Source organism: Labrus mixtus, chromosome 2, assembly GCF_963584025.1.
Source record: "Labrus mixtus chromosome 2, fLabMix1.1, whole genome shotgun sequence".
In the NCBI taxonomy this organism is placed as follows: domain Eukaryota; kingdom Metazoa; phylum Chordata; class Actinopteri; order Labriformes; family Labridae; genus Labrus; species Labrus mixtus.
Genome location: NC_083613.1, coordinates 15,035,792 through 15,053,476, shown reverse-complemented (window position 1 = coordinate 15,053,476; position 17,685 = coordinate 15,035,792). Strand labels below are relative to the sequence as shown.

The window sequence follows — 17,685 nt, the reverse complement described above, 5'->3', positions numbered from 1 at the left end:
ATAGTGTGTGCCTTGACATTGAGCATGCTTTAGTCTACTCCTTCTGTGGAAGGAGGGTGTTTATCATATTAGTTATTTGACTTATTTAATGAAAGATTGGCTTCTCGTTGTTAGTTTTGTGATGGAAGCTTGTTTTGAGTTGTGAATTTCCTTGGTTTGTTAATAAATGATTTTCAAATCTGCTCATATTTATTTTTTTCTTATTTTTCCTGGGGAATAGGCAAAATGCACATCTTCTGAGAAATAGGCAAAATGAAAATCAGAAATTAGCTCCCTTAGCTAACAGAATGAGCTACACAACATGTCAGAATCATTTCCCTTACCAGAAGAATCAGCTACATTTGACGAATGAGCAACCTTACCTGAAAGAATTAGCAACCCTACCTGGCAGACGTTTCCACATTACCTGTATCAGAATGAGCTGCTATAGACTGTGTTACCTCACCTGATAGAATGAGCTACCTTTTTGGAAAGATTGAACCATGTTGGACAAATTAAGCTACCTTACCTGACAAACTGTGCCTCCTCCTCCTCCCCTGATGAGCTACCTTTACAGACAGAATGGGCTCCCTTACTTCAGTAAACATTTTCATTGAGTTAATGGACCCGATCACAGTTATTTTTTTTCAATACAACATGATGTTTAATTTTGGACTTTGAATCAAATAAACCATAAAGCATCAGGGACCTTAATTACACACAAACATAGAGATAAAACTAAAAATCAGGAGTTTCCCCTCTGGCCTGTTCAGCGAGGAATTTTGTTCAGGGCCGTGATAACAGCAGGGATCAGGCTTTTCCCAAGGCGAGCTCTTCAGCATCTTAAGTGCTCTGTACCTCCGTCCTGAGTGAAGTGGTGTGAGGTGGGTGTTCAGAGGATATGTGATGTTCTGTTGTTGAGTTCTGCTAGGTTTGTTGTGAGATGAAAAACACAGTTCAAGAAACAGTGAGGCCTAACACCATTAAGACAAGAAAACACATATACACTTCCGGTGGGCGTTAGCCTGGAAATGAAATCACAAGGATTTATATAGGCTACTAAAAAGAAAAGGGCCAAAGAAAAACCAGTTAGAGAAAACAAAAGAAATCCATCTCTTCGTTAAGGCCGGGAAAGTAAGTGGCCCTGAGTGTGTAGATCCCAAAAGTCCCCTCTGAGATTTATGGGGAGGACTTCAATGGCCATGCCTTTTATAGTTTCTGGATTAGTGTGGCCTGCTGTTCGAGTTTTTAGTCCTAATGGCGTATTTATGTTCAGCCAGTCTGTCACGCAGTCTGCGTTTTGTGCAGCCAACATAAAAAACAGCCACATTCACATCCAAGTCTGTATATGAAATGTGTTGGGTTGCAGTTAGCGAAGCTGTGGCAGATGTACCTATATAATGTATAATGTCTAATCTATTATGTAACTCACATTTGGCCGGACTTGTCTTTATTTCAACCTTGAAATTCCTTCATTGGATCATTTAGCATGCACTTTTTTTCCCTCTGCAACAACGTACTTATTTTGTGGTATGTGATCAAAACAGCAAATGGGAGTGTCGGTGTAGACGTAGGGACAGAGAGAGGGACACTTACAGATGCATACTTTCACAGCTGCACCTGTCGAGCAGGTTGGGCTGGGTAAACTTTGCAGGTGGTGGGTTAGGAGGGTGGGGTTGAAAGTTGAAAACACAATGACGGAGGAAAAGAAAAAAAAGGAGAGGAATGCAACAACTCACGAGCAGAGGTGAGGATTAACAGAAGGAGAAAAGACTACAGAGAGGGAGAGAGACAAACAAACACGCTGCATCTGTTTACCGACCCCGGCGCTGAAATATTCTCCTCTCTGCCACAGGTAAGACACAAACACACTGCAGTCCTCGCTTTTCTTTTTAGAGTCTGGGTAATATCTGCTCCACGAAGAGGCCTTTTGAACACTTTTAACGGTCATAATGGTTTTCTACAAAACCTAAAAAATGCTAAAAATGTTATTATTATTATTATTTTTTTATTATTATTTTAAAATGTTTTATTTTTTGTTGGGCCATTTTTTGCCTGTATTGGATAGGTCAGCTGAAGAGAGACAGGAAATGATGGGAGTAGAGAGTGGGGGATGACTTGCAGCAAAGGGCTGAGGTCAGATTTGAACCCATTGGCTATTGCCTCCGTATATGGGGTGCATGTCATAACCGCTAGGCTACCGGCACCCTGAAAATTAAATGAGTGCTCAAGGTTATACATAGAATACATAGCAGGTGGTAATGACGCTACGTCATTATCAGTGTTAAAATCTATGGGAAACTCTGATCCTGTGAGAACCCCTCCTCTTAATATGTTCTTCATGTATCCAGATGAGGGCCATTTTAATTTTCATCCATTCATTATTATTAAAGGTATATTGTTGTGAGATGTGTGTGAAAAGTCACAAAATGGGTGTGGGTGGAAAGAGAGCTTTCAATGAAAGTGTAGAACTCACAAATTCCCCCATTATGAGCTGAACATTTGTTCCTGTAAGGGTTGAATACATGCACGTGCTTCAGACTGCTAAATGAATTGTGTACAGATAAAAACTGCCAGAGAACATGTGTCAGCTTAGAGGAGTGTATTCACGGTGTAGTTTTTGTCATTTCACTATTCAGAACTTTGCTTTTGACTGATTACTTCTTATGTAACAACGTAGTGAATGGTGCTGTCGACAGGTGATGTAGACCTGTGTTGTGTAACTTCAACGTACACCTGAGACATGACGACATGACGCATTCAGTCAGCGCTGGTTGTCACGTGGGAATAAAGAGAATAACGTGCTTTGTCTTTGTCTTTCTGAGGTTGTTTTGTTTTTCATTTGATGTTGATAAAGTGTTGAAAAATACGACCAAGTTCTATTTTGGAATAGCCCGGATGCTCTGTGCATTTCCTTGTCTGACATTCTGGATTTATTTTGTCCAATTAGCGGACTCCATCAAAAATAACGTAGAGGCGCTGCTGGCACGCGCCGGAGACGGACCGCATTGCTTGCTTTGCATTGACTAAAGTGGCAGCGAATGGCGCAATGGTGCGCAATGCTGACCAATCGCAGAGCTGTTACTTGAGGCGGTTTCTGCTTCTCCCGTCTGATAGTATGAATTTCTTCTGTCATCTTTGAAAATTGGCTGGCCGGTGGTATAGGCCTTACCCCGCTCGGTGGAAGCAGAGTTACTAGACAATTTTCCAACTTTAGGGCTTTTTTTCCCTGGTTTTGCGAGAGCGAAATGGCAGAAAACAAGTGTCAAAAAGCACCAAGGCAGCAGCAGGCATGTCTGTTTGATGTGTCCCCCCCCCCCCCTCCTCTTACAAAATATATCAACCCAATGTTTTCTGCACTCCTGAAACTTTCTAGAACATTTCAGAGGGCTGGTCTCAGGAGGAAGTACATTACGTAAACATGACGGTAATGTTCTCCCTGTGCATGCGGGGGCTCCTTCCGGGTACTCTGGCTTCCTCAAATCCAACCAACCCTTCCTCCCACAGTCCAAAGACATGCTCGTTAGGTCAATCAGGTGATTTTTTTAATTTGACTTTTTGATTACCACAGCAGAAATTTCAATCTGTAGATTTATACTTTTGGCTTGAAACGTCACAACAACCCAGTCTGAACTGTCTTGTGTCATCTGTCCCAGATATGATCACTATGCCTAGGTTGTTTACTTCATACTTGTAACTCTGCAGCTTTGCTTCACCAATGGGAAACTGGTGCTACCTGTACTGCAGCCACCTGTGTGTGTGTGTGTGTGTGTGTGTGTGTGTGTGTGTGTGTGTGTGTGTGTGTGTGTGTGTATTTATGTGTGTCCTCAGGTATGTTGAGAAAACTCGCCCTAATGTGTGTACTTTTCATTCACCAGATCCAAACAGACTTTGTTCTGGAGTTTGTTTAGAGTAATTTCTTTAATGGAAGTGTGTGTGTTTGTGTTGCTTCATAAAAGGATACAGACAGTTAAATACAAAGCATTCAGCACTTCACCTGCTAAATAAACAACTGATGACGCAGAGACTGTTGCTTAATCCAACACTGCAAAAGACATGAGGCCCATTGGACACCAAGAGGAGTCAAACTATTTTTAATCCTGGTTTCTCTTTTTATGTATTGCTAGGTTTGATTTTCGGTACATCACTTAGCGTGGATGGATGAATTATTGGTGGTATTTGAAAATGACAGATTCTGAAGCTCCCAAAGCTTTCTTTGTTTTCAGAAATTCACTGGCAATGGTTTGGTACCAAAACTGAAACATTGCAAATGAAGTTGTGCTGTTTAGATGGTGTGCATGAGTTTGCCTGACATTTTTGGTAATAAAAAAAGAGTTTCCCCACATTGAGTGCCTAGGACTTTAACTTTTTAACTCAATTCTGGCCTGGTAACAAACCCATCACAAACTTAATTTATCAACCTCCTTTGTACACCCATGAATCTCAGAGACTGGTATGTTAAAACCTCCAGAAATGAAACAAAAATGATTGCATGTAAGATACCAGAGCTGAGAGGCAACAATGATTAGGCTGATGATACTTTCTTTAGATTCATGCATGGTACAGATGACTGTCATAACACAGCTGTAGCACAGCTTGGGAGTGATGTTAAAGGAGTTGTAAGAAACCTGCATAGTGGTTTGGAAACAGAAAACAGTCAGTGAGATAGGTGTTACCAAGTGTCGACCCAGTACATGGTATCTGTAGCTGCATTGCTGAGTGACAAAACATCAAGATATTGAAAAAAGTAGAGCTGGAAACCTGCTTGCTCTCTTCCTGTGAGAGGTTGATTGTGTAATCAGCTACTGCCTCAGTACATCTGATAAAAAAAGATTGCAAGTGTTGACAGAAAGAAAGGGCCTTTTCATTGTCGTGAAACTGTCCTAGCAGTGTTTTACATAACCAAACAGAACCTGTTTGAGATGTTTCTGATGCCTCGAGTAGCTTTCATGGGGGGACACCTCAAGCTGATGTATCTTTCTAATGCTTTGTTTTCCAAACTGAGAGTCCTATAGAATATGACTGAACCGACAATCACCACAATCAGCAAATCAGACTGAACGAGAGAGACTTGTATTCACAGATACAGATTCAATGATGACCCATTAACTACCAACTGCTAATGTTAGCAGACACATAACATTACTGCTTATGAGTGTTATACAACAAGCTAACGATTTAACAAATATCTTGTTTTTAGGGATGTTCCTATGCGATTCATTTGAGATTTGAGTCTAGAATAGTCTAAAGATAAGAAAACACAAAAAGTTGAGTACAATTTCTTTAACTCAACTAAACACAGGATCACAGCGTTTACTGGTAAAGACTGTTAAATTGGTTTGGCGAGTGTGGCTAACATTGGCCGTAGTAGCATCGCCAGCCGTCGGTCTTAATGTTCACAGAGCTGTGCTGGTTACACATTGATACGATCACTGGGCCAATTTAAACTGACACAGCCTGCAAATGACTTTATCTCCATTTTAGATCAAAATACTGCCAAACTGTGCTGCTCCTGAGATGCTATCTGTCCACTGCACTGGTTTACAGGCAGTAGAGCTGGGACAGCAGGTCTTTTAACCTAACCTAGCTTATGGCTACTTTGGTGGGGGGAAGGGGTACAGCTTGGACATAACAATTGACCATTGAGGGTCCAATATAAATATTTCAATTTCATTGAACCAACTAATTCAGGTGCCGGCAAGCAAGGTTAAAGATGTTTGATTGTTTCTTTGGCTTATCATGCACATACCATTTGTCGCAACTGTTGGCTTGTTGACATTACTGTCAACCAGGAATTTACTCCTTTCCTGAATAGTGCACATACCACTCCATTTCCGATCTGATCTTGTAATTATTTAACTGTAGTTAATGGGAATTGGACACATTCTGAAGGCATGTATTGAGAAGTGTTGAAGTATGGCTGGATTTCCCTTTTGGTTTCCCCGGTGTATTGTCTTGTCAATTGTTGATCAAATTAGATTTTTTAAATGATTTTTTTTAGATTCTCCATTTGCAATGTGAAACTCAACAGCATCTGTCAGTCCAGAGTAAAGTGCTTGCCATGTGAATATGTATGATGGAGTCATATTTTTCACAATGAAACACAAAATTAAGCAGAAAACTAATGCCTTTCATGCAGACTTTGAAAACAATTTAAAAGACTATAACCAACGTCTGCCACCCTGACAGTTGTCTCTGACAGTATTTGGTCACTCCGTCACAGACTAACATTTTGCAAGCCTGGAGAGAGGGGAAACTGCTGGAGTTATGGAGAGAGCAAGAATGACGAATGGACAAGTTGGACAGAAATTGCTGTGGCTCTCAAACCTGAGAAAATATAGATTACTTTCATATTTGTAATTATAATCGAGCTGTCCCTGATTTTGCTCTATGGCTGAAATATTTCCCCATTGAGGGATTTCTGTCCACCTTTCTCCTTCTCTACTCTTTTGTGGTACAAAGAGGAAGACATGTCAAAGAGGCATTCATGCGCTCTCTACAACTCAACCAGTTCCTCTACTTTCCACAGTCCAGTAATTGCATGTTCCTATATGCCTCCTTGTAATGTTTACAAGTTTGCAGCTTCCTGTTTGTTGTTGGTGAGACTTCTCCAATTGGTTGTTGACAAGAGTCACGTCATAAGACAAGTCTAAAGACTTGTGATACGTCGCTTTGGACAAAAGTGTCTGCAAGTGAATTGTAGAATTGTTGAATATACACGTTTGATTTTAGAATAACGCCAAGAGAGGAAAAAGCATGGCTTAAAACAAAATTTGAGTTCATGACCACCTTATACCAAACGACTGAGATCACAGGAGCTTCCCCCAACTCTAGCAAAACTCTAATGATTTTATTCTGACTTGTGTCTGTGACGTCAAAATTGCTTGAAAAGTAGTTTGGTTATAGCCAGCACAAAATAATTAATTCTGAATATTTTTTTTTTCTCTCAACAGCATCTCTGGTACAGCTGAATGGCGTTGCCTGCTTCCTTTCTGTCCGAAGACCAGTTCACCTGCTCGATCTGCCTGGATGTGTTCAACAACCCGGTCTCTACACCATGTGGCCACAGCTTCTGCCAGGCCTGCATCTCCTCCTACTGGGACGGAGGGAGAAGAGGAGGTGGAGGAGGTGGTTCCAAGATCTACCAGTGTCCTCTCTGCAAGGAGTCCTTCCGTAAGCGACCAGAGCTCCAAATCAACCGAACCCTGAAGGAAATCACTGAACAGTTCAAATGGTTGGCCAGCGCTGGGATTTCAATGGATGGAACAGACGGAGGAGGAGACGAGGGTCTAAACTTGCATACTCAGCATCAGCAACAACCAGCCCCGTCTCAGCCTCAGAGACCGGGGGAGATGCCAGACAGGATCTTTGCTGAGATGATGACTCGTTTTCAGCAACTCCCATCGCCCGGGGTGCCTGAAGACAGCATCTCCAATCCCAACATCCCCCAAAACCCTGGGCCTGTCAAAACTTGCCCGTCCCTCCAAGCTCAGAATTCAGTGCATCATGACCTGCCTCCACCTTACTCACCTCCACGCAGGTACCAAACTACACTCCCAAATGTGTGTTCAGATCAAATGTAATGAAAAAATCAAGGCAAAAGCAGGTGACGCTAGTTGTGCAATAACACAAGTTAACCTAATATTTACAGGGTTCAAAAGATATAAACTTAGACAATTGCTTTACATCATTAAGTGAAATTGACAGAGCATTAGGAACATAATCAATAAATCTTAATTTGTCTGGTGTCAAATCATAGCAAATGTAATCTCAAGACACTTTACAAAAAGAGCAGCACTCTTAATTAAATCTATATCTACAAAGACCCAACGTGGTGTGAATGCTCAAACAAACTCCAGTGCACACCACAGAACCAAACTCTGGTCCGCTTGAAATTGGGGGTCTTGTTTTGCCTCCAACTGCACCAGAGTTTAGTTCTCTGTACATTATGTGAGAACATGATCCGAACCAGACAGTGGAAGTGGACCGAAAAGCAGTGCATTGTCTGTAAATGGCCGTCTGTAAATGGTGTCAAATAGGTTTGTATAGCGTGGCTAACGTTAGGATCGCTAACAACACCAGCCTTCAGTCTTACTTGTAGTCCACATGACTGTGCTAATTGTGGTTTGACATTGTTCCGGTCGATACACCAGTTAAATCTGACACTGCCGACAATTAATGTATCTTCATTTTATAGATCAAAAAACAGAGAAGCTTTCATGAGTCTGGAGTAAAAGAGATACCAACGTCGATGTCAAACATTTGTTTAAATGCTGTAACAGGTACACTGTGAGTGGTTCCACTGAATTTTCCTCCAACGTGCCTCTGTGCCCCATCCACCTGAAAGGCCTGGAGTTCTTCTGTCGTACTGATAACACCTGCGTCTGCAGCGTCTGTATGGAGACACAAGAGCACCGAGGACACAACGTAACCCCAGCCAAGAGAGAGTGGCAAATCAAGAAGGTGTGTGTGTATGCGTGTGTGTGTGTGTATGTGTGTGTGTGTGTGTGTGTGTGTGTGTGTGTGTGTGTGTGTGTGTGTGTATGCGTGTGTGTGTGTGTGTGTGTGTGTATGTGTGTGTGTATGTGTGTGTGTGTGCGTGTGTGTGTGTATGTGTGTGTGTATGCGTGTGTGTGTGTGTATGTGTGTGTGTGTGTGTGTATGCGTGTGTGTGTGTGTGTATGTGTGTGTATGTGTGTGTGTGTGTGTGTGTGTGTGTGTGTGTGTGTGTGTGTGTGTGTGTGTGTCAGTGGTCTGTTTGAAGTTGTCTTGTTCATCTTCTTGCAAAAATCATAAATAATTGAAGGGTTGCTTACTATTTGCAAATGCTACATACAGGAAATTTAAGGGTTGAAAAATGAAGCCAGTGCTGAAGTGCAAAATGCTGCAGGCTAGCTCTAAAAGAAGTCCCACACAGCCCTTAATAAAATGTTTATTTTATCAGCATGAGTGAAGATGTTTACAGAGTGGTACAAAAAAAGGATTTGATGATGTTGTTGTTGAGGGTTTGGTGACAGTGTTTTAAAATGTGTGTTTCCTTTCTTCTCCAGTCCCAGTTAGGTATTTCAGAGGTGGAGCTGAAGGATATCATCTGTGAGAAGGAGAGGAACATGGAGGAAATACAGAAATCTTTACGAGAGATACAGGTGAGTTTTAATGAACTGGGTCATTTTTCAGATTCATATCTGATTGAAGAGCTTGAACAGGTTTGAGAATTAGCAATGTAATGCTCATCCAGTTTCAAACCAATCAGTGATTGTTCTCTTCAGGCTGCTTACCCCGCCTATCTTTAAGTTTGTCTCTCTTTATGAATGTTTTTTTAGTTTCAATGTTTAAAGTTCTTCACATTAATCAGTTTTCCCAACACATGAGTAGCACCTTGAGGAAGCTTCTTGTCAACGACGTAACGAAACGATTAAACTTCTGAACAGCATCTGAACTTTTTACAGACTTCACAAAGGGAAAGGATGCACATCAATAGATGTAATCAATGTTTGGATGAACCTTAGCAACTCTCTCAATGTGTATGTGCGTCTATATGTGTGTGTGTGTGTGTGTGTGTGTGTGTGTGTGTTGCTCGGCAGTGGCAGACAGGGGAGGAGGGGAGAACGAGGGCAGACGGTCTTATGAATTGATAACAGATTATATTGATCACTCAGATGGATAAATAATAATTAAAAAAAAGAATGTGACATTTTTGGCCAAGTTTACAACACTGTATAATCAGTGATGCATGACGTCAAAGTCAATCAGCGAAAAAAATATGTTTTAAATTCTGCTGGACTTGCAATATACTATAACACTCAGCTCACATTTTCAAACCATGGCTGTTCATATCTTCATTCAGGCTGCTGCTGAAAGAGAGACGGGCGGAGTGGTTTCTGTGTTTACCAAGATGATCTCCAGTGTGGAGCGCTGCCAAGCTGAAGTCTTGGAGGTAACAGTGACACAGGAGGTGTTTTCTAACATGTAGAATGCCCCCTGATTTGTTTTTTAAACAAAATGCAGTATTTTGACACCTCCACATTTACTAAGATCTGTGTGTTTCCTGTTGCCTGCAGGTGATAGAGATGAGTTGGCGAGCGGTTGAGCGCAGAGCTCAGAGTCTGCTGAGCGAGCTGGAGGATGAGATATCCGAACTGAAGAGGAGGAGCACAGCTCTGAACCAGCTTGTTCTGTCTGAAGACTACGTACACTTCCTCAAGGTGTGGATGAATGGGGGCTAAAATATGTAAAACCCACTTGTCTAAATTCAAACCTATGTTTGTCAATGTTGAGCTTTATGGCAGCAACAGTTAGGAAAGTTTGTGTTTTTGCTACGCCTGTTCATCAGTCAAATTTCATACATCCTGGATCCCACAGTTAGAATCGACTTTATTAGTGTGTTATGTGTTAAACCTCTTATATGTACATTAGTTATGTTACATATTTGACTCATTGTAAACGGTGTATTCTCCTCCGCTTTCCTCTAGCTACACACCTCCAACCTCTCACCCATCGCGTTCACATGAATGAGTTTAGCTCAAGTGGCGGACAAAATAGTCCTTGCAATTACCTGTGTCCTGCATTGTTGTGTTAGCAGGCTGATGTTAGCGCTCTTTAGTTAGCTCGTGGCTTCACACTGCATATGGACACAGAATGACCGTGATCTAAAAACACTTAGTATGTGTATGTTATTCTTCTTTTCTCTTGTACTTGACTTAAAATAAACTTGTATATGCCAGGGGAGAAGCTGGCTGTCCTGTCCATGTAAAAACAATGTAAACACTGTGACAACAGCCAGAACCGGCCCTAACCATTTTGGTGCCTTATGCAAGATGTTAGCTGTTGCCCCTTAAATTATAGCCTGTTTGACCACCAAAGACAATATTCATCCAATTCATCCACTTGAAGAAAACTGGCTTACAGCTTTACATTTAACAGAATTTCTTTATTTTAAAATAAAAAATACTTATAAACAAACATGAATAAAATGGCAATAACACTAATATTTCTTATAAATACATACAAAATAAAATAAATACAAATAACTAGTGTAACAGAACAAACAATATCAAACAGTGCAGGGAGCAGAAGTGGTCACAGACGGCCCGGGGACGGCAGGGGATGGTTTGAAATATTTTAAAATTGCATCTGGAGAGAGAAGATGAGTATTTGTGAAGCAATCTGCATTTTATAATATAGTGTAAACACATTATATTATATTCTCTTCAGAGCAGTACAGAAACCTCAGCATTGTTTTTCATGTGAGCCCAAATGTTTTCCTTAAAACCAGACCTACAGCATGCACAACCATCTATTTAGTGAGGACTTCTAGCACAAAATCCATACATGCTCTCAGACATCAATACTCTAAAGGCAAGAGCTTAAAACTATATGACCTATTAATGACCTTTACCTTATGAAAGTACAGTGGAAATAAACTGATGTTAACTTGAGCTATTGATTAGGATTTAGGAAACACTGACGTTACTATCCTCCATCCATAACAAGCTAGCTTAACTACAACAGATAAATCATTGATCTGTGCAGCACGTTACCTCTGTGTCTTTTTCAGATTTTTCCTCCTCTTCATTTTCGTCCCTGGGCTCCCGAGGGCTTTTTTTTTTTACATTACGGTCATTTATAAATGTGATATTAATCGGTATACTCAGTGTCACTCACTTCCAATAAGTCACCTGCCCTCCTCCTCCACAACGAGCAGGTAACGAGTAGCCGTGTTGTGATGCGCCGGGTCAAGCAGGAGGCAAGAAAATATAAATATGTGATGTAACATTGTTGTGTCTTCATGGAATCTTTTGTATCATTACTAAATAATAGTATTAAAATGTTATTAGATAAATAATATTTAGTGATATTTAAACAAATTTTTCCTTCTATTTCTTCTTCTTATCTTCAACTTTACTGCCTCACTCATTTGGGGCGCCAGTGGCGCCACGGGCCGGCCCTGACAACAGCACAGCCGGCAGGACTCGCACATCTCACTCATTGTAGACAGTCATGACTCAGAGAGATATTTACAGAGGATATACTTGATTTCTGCTTTATTTCTGTGTGAAATGTTGCACATTCTTCCCTCAGTATCCCCCACTATTTGTAGATGAAGTGATTTGGATCTAAAATTCACAAAAAGTGTTATGTCTTAAAGAAACCGATGTTGTCTCTGTGTTTAACGTCTCTTTCCTTCTGCAGACTTTTCCTACTGTGTCCAACCCCCCACCCTCCAAGGACTGGTCGGGGGTCTCGGTGGTGTCTGAGCTGACGTCAGGAGTGATTCTCAGGACCGTCACTCAAACCGTGGAGAGCCTTCATGAGGAGCTGAGGAAACTGCCAGAAGTCTGTGAGTCTGCATTCTGACTGTAGTGAAGATCTATTCAAGAAGTTTCCTCAGAGGAAAAACTCCCAGGCGGGAATTCACTACGAATGGTTTGCAATCGCTAATAGCATTATGAATTGTGCATTGGTTGCCCTGCTCTGTTTCAAGGTCCTATTCACAAGGCATAGTCCTGCTCTGTGCAGTTTTCTCTTGTTTTTCATCTGATTGTTAAGAAAAGCTGTGGTCATTTCTACTCTGTGCTGCGCTGACCTGCGCTTTTATCCTTTTTTAGTCACCCAGAGGGGGAAGTTTGACTGGGTCATCCCTTATCAATACTGCAGTGCAGTTACCGCCAACTCTCAACAGATGATACATTTTCACTCAACTTGTGCGTGGCTATGAGAGGCATCTTTTTTTTTAATTAGACTTTTTTTTTCAGTGAGGCTTATATGCTGAAAAGCACCAATGCACAGAGATGCTTTTTACAATGCAGTTTGGGAAATACATGACAGGTTTAGTGGGCACAATCCTTTTCTGAATCAGGCCCTCAGATGACAAATACATCTATCATCATTAAATGATGGATGTTTCTTTTCAATTTTGTGTTTTTACAAATGTTTGTGCTGCATGTATGTATGCATTAGAGCCCGACCGATCAATGATCCAGCCGATAATATCAGCCGATATTAGCATATCCAGTGACTATCGGTATCAGCTCATTTTATCTCAGACGTGCCAATATTACTGATTTATTCACTTATCAAATAAGATTTAGTTTAAGTTTCATTGTATTACACTAGTAGTTATCTGTCACCAGCAAAGTGCACTATATGGACTACATTATCACTCTCCAGAGGGTCAAGCAGTGATGCATGTACATGCTCATGTTACTTTCCAGTTGAGTGACCATCTTGTCTTCATGATATATCTTTTCCACGTGTTTGATAACTGCATTTGAGGGATCAATGCAATATATGTGTAAATCTATACCTAGCTCTACAGAACGAAGATAGATATAAGAAAGATATCGCCCGATATATCGTATTGGATTGTTTCCCTAGCCAACATCGCTAACAATATCAGCCCCAAAAAAGTAAAATCCGTTGTGCTCTAATCTGCATCATATAAGCCAGTTGTCTACCCAAAAACCATTTTATTCTTGTAGCTTATTATGTCTCTAAATCAGAATGTAAATGACTGTATGTTAATAGATAAATTATATTTTTATCCAACCATTATTCATAAAAAAATGTTTTCTCTGATCAACAGGCAAGCCATCCCTGTTGGACCAACCTGTAGCCAGGCCCAACCCAAGTAAGAAAATGTTATTTAAATCCAGTTTTCCTGCTCATTCTGAGGTCAATCAATCAATACAGATGTGACAATACAAAATAAAATATGCAAATATTCTCCTACTTTCAGAGATAAAGAGGGTTCAAGAATACTCAGGTATGGGTGTAATTAATTTTTTTATTTTGACATAACCGCATTAGTTGTTACATGTCAAATTCGTCCAACCATTACTCTCTTTTTCACTTTAGATGACATCACTTTAGATCCCAACACATCCCACCCGCGTCTCATCATCTCAGTCGACGGGAAGCAGGTTCAATGTGGCGAGCGCCATCAGTCATTACCGGACAACCCAGAGCGCTTTGACCGGGTGGTGTGTGTGCTGGCCCGCCAGGGCTTCAACTCAGGACGTCATTACTGGGAGGTTGGTGGACACAATGTGAAGGGTTCTACATGTGAAATTAATTATTCCTTTATTTCAGACCACCAGCCCATTTTCTATTTAATTCCTCCATCTCATTCAAAATCAATTAATTGGTCTGAACCTCAGAGTCTTTGCAGTAAACTGTGCCACACTTCCAGGTGGAGGTGGGAGGAAAGACCGACTGGGACCTCGGAGTGGCAAGCTGGTCTGTCCACAGAAAGGGCAAAATCACTGTCAGCCCCGCCCATGGATACTGGTTCCTCAGCCTGCGGGATCGAACCGAATATGCTTTCCGAACAGAACCCTCGACCAACCTGACAGTCAACGTCAGACCATCCCGGATCGGCATCTATGTGGACTATGACAAAGGGCTGGTGTCCTTCTACAACGTGGATGCCAAAGTGCTCATCTACACCTTCAAAGATACATTTTCTGACACCCTCCATCCCTTCTTCAGCCCCTGTACGAATAAATCAGGAAGGAACGAGGCTCCGCTTATCATCTGCCCTGTCTCAAAATAAAATTAACTAAAAACGTATGGAAATCTTACAAAAGATACATTTTTCACATTTTCTTAGAAGAGACTGAGCTCCTCAAACAAAGCTAGAACATATTTAATTGCAGGACATTAGCTTACAGGTTGTTTTAGGCTGTGGTGTCACTGACACGCTCAAAACTTCAGACTGAAATCAGCACTATCCAATATTTCTGTTCAAATATTCAGAATCCTCACGTCCAAATATTGGAAATTAGGAGTATTGAGACACAGCTTTATGCATGTTTTAGAGCACAGAGACTCTCAGCTCTTGCTAAAATCCAACAAAAAAATGACAAAGCCTAAATTACAAAATCTGTGAAACTCTGCATGGCAGAAGCTTGGCATTATGTTGATTGCCAACTTAGATCTTCTGGAAAGTTTCACAAATATTAGTTTATATGATGCAAAATTGTTTTAGTTGCAGTACCACAGTTGACCACTGGGGCATTGACTTGTCTTTTGTATTGATCTCTTTTAATATACCATAAACCAACCAGCTTCCAAAGCAGTTGGACTGTTGTGTAAATTGTAAATACAACACTGGAACTCTATATTTGATTCAACATAGCACAAACATGACATATCAAAAGTTGAAACGGAGAAATGCTTTGGAAACTGGTTGGTTTATGGATCCATTAAAAGAGAAGATTACATTAATACGAGTCAACACTGCTGTAAATATGCACCAGTGGTCAACTGTGGTACTGCAACTAAAACTATTCTACAATCGTATATCATTTCCCACATAGACTGCTACAATAAAGTGAGACATTTGTAAAGATTAAAATAAAATATAAAGGCTATTAACAGGACAGGAACATTGATTTCCAAAATGTCCCGACCTTTTCAGATTCAGGGTTGTTTTCCTGCTTATGAAAAAGCTGTTTACCCAAAAGTGAACAAAGACGCTGCTCATAAAAGACACCAAAAATGTTTTCCCTCTTTCCCATTAGTTGCTGGAAGACAAGTTTCTGCTGCAGTGTATAACATGGCTGTTTTTCAATACAGTAAATGTACACATGAAACTACATTCATGTCATATCAGTATGAAATCTCGTTTTTAAGATTTAGATGTGTTACTGAGTATATCCCAAATTTAACAAAAAAGAAAACTCTGGATACAAGAAAACAAGAAAACAGACCTATACAAATCAAATCAAATACTGGACTGTGTGTTGTTAATATGCTAACATGTTAAGTTTACTCAGATGGTAGGAGTAATGTATAAAATGTGATTTTTTAATAAATGTTAAATGTATAACTATAATTTTATGAACAGGTCCCAGAGAAATGAATGAACAAAAATCAGCAGTTTTTAGAACACATTTTTCTTCTTATGTCTTCAGATGTTTGATTTGAAAGAAAAACCATAAAATATTTGAATGACGTCCAATAATATCAGACAGTAGAGTTGATGAATAAATAAGTGTGTAATTCAATCTGATACAAGGTGAAGGGTTTGAGCATGGCGGACAGTATGCAGTGGCGCTGCCAGGATTAAATTTCATAGTGAGCACAAGAACCATTCGAAGGAGTGTAGGACAACTTTTTCTTCTTGGTTCCCACGCACACATATGATCCCAGTAACTGAGCGAGCAAGAGAGATAGAGAGAGAGCGAGAGAGAGAAAGAGATTTATATACCTGCAATAGCCAATGAGAGCGAGCAGACCGGGAAGCGTCACCAACCGGATGTCGCAAACTTTGCTTACCGTTATTAGTTATGTTACACCAATCATGTGCCTCCAAATGTATTTACATCATGAAGAAACAAAAATAATTAAACACAGGTTTAGTTTTCATAGAAAATAATTATAGTGGTAATAAAATGTACGCTGGATGTGTCCAGGGTTATGGCTGGCAGCGCCGCTGATAGTATAGTTTACATGTTTACAGAAAAGATGACAATAATTAAACAAATAGTACAATAGTTTTTAACGTGTCCTGTTAAATCTTTTGTTCTGATATGCTACATGAATAAAAATGGACTGATTGATTGATCTCATCGTCATGTAATAATTTATACATTTAACTGTGGTGATTAAACATGACTACAATGTTGAAGTTTGGTTGTTATTCTTTCATATCTCTGTCATCAGTGTAATTTCTGTTAAGCCTCCTGAAGAAATAATTTGTCCTTCTTCATTTTGAAAGAACAGCAGGCACTGGGAAACTCCAACACTGAACCGACCAATGGTTTGACTTCATCACCCAGTATGTCAGGAAACATTCATTTTGGTTTATATCTTTAACGATAAGTAGATGAGACTCAGACGAACTGCCTCAATATGCAGACATATCTGATCTAAACACACAGTTGTTTCTCAAGTTGCTTGTTGGGCTTTAAAAAAATGCAGGCTCTCTGGTTAGCTCACAGTAATCCAATCTGTGATAAAGGGTGAATTTGTCAAATCTACTTATGGCAACATGCCATTGATCAGATCAGGTGGGGACACTTTCTACTGCTCTCTTGTAACATTGCTACAGATTCAAACACCTAATGTTGAAGCATTTAGACAAGCCTACTACAGCTGGGCCTCTCATTTAAGATTTTAAATCTGTGTTCAATTTAAGCCAAAGCTCTTACTGGCAAAGATGATTGGAGGTCAATCCTCATCTGATTCAGTAGTACCATTCATTTCTTACAAATGGAGTAAAGATGGTTAAAGTTAATCATATCAAAAAATATACTAAAGCCTCAGCATTAGGCTGATTATCTCCGGCGAATAATTTTGTGGTCATTTCTGTAACACAGATAAGAAACATCAGGACAAGACAATGGACACCATGAGATTGGCTGATTCGTGGGTTTAATATGATGGTATGCAACATGAAGCAGAATTAATTTGACATAAAAATGAAAGTAGAGATGACTTCAAGTCTAAACTGAGTTAAAATTAAAGTGAAGTGACAACAGCCACCTGGACGAATGTGCACTCAGTCTTCATTGAGTCTGCAGAATTATACTCACACCTGTAAGTTGTACATCACTGTTCTCTGTGGCACGTCTGATCTTTGTCTTATAAGAAATTGCTTCTAAGAAATTCCTACAAATGTCTCTGAAGCCTTGTTCACACCTGCACAAAACTCCTGAAAAACTTCTGAAGTTTTCGGGGTGAGCTGCATATGTGAACGCA

The 17,685-nt window shown here is 40.2% G+C and overlaps 1 protein-coding gene across 1 annotated transcript; it reads left to right on the top strand.

Annotated features, from left to right (window-relative positions):
• The first annotated feature begins 1,674 nt into the window (after positions 1-1,674).
• Positions 1,675-16,548, top strand: LOC132985937 (E3 ubiquitin-protein ligase TRIM39-like). Its single transcript, XM_061052933.1, has 11 exons — positions 1,675-1,834; positions 6,933-7,519; positions 8,262-8,442; positions 9,030-9,125; positions 9,827-9,916; positions 10,041-10,184; positions 12,172-12,319; positions 13,565-13,609; positions 13,718-13,744; positions 13,837-14,012; positions 14,171-16,548. Exons 2-11 carry the CDS (start codon positions 6,951-6,953, stop codon positions 14,531-14,533), a joined length of 1,839 nt encoding a protein of 612 aa, XP_060908916.1. The 5' UTR covers positions 1,675-1,834; positions 6,933-6,950; the 3' UTR covers positions 14,534-16,548.
• The last annotated feature ends 1,137 nt before the right edge of the window (positions 16,549-17,685 follow it).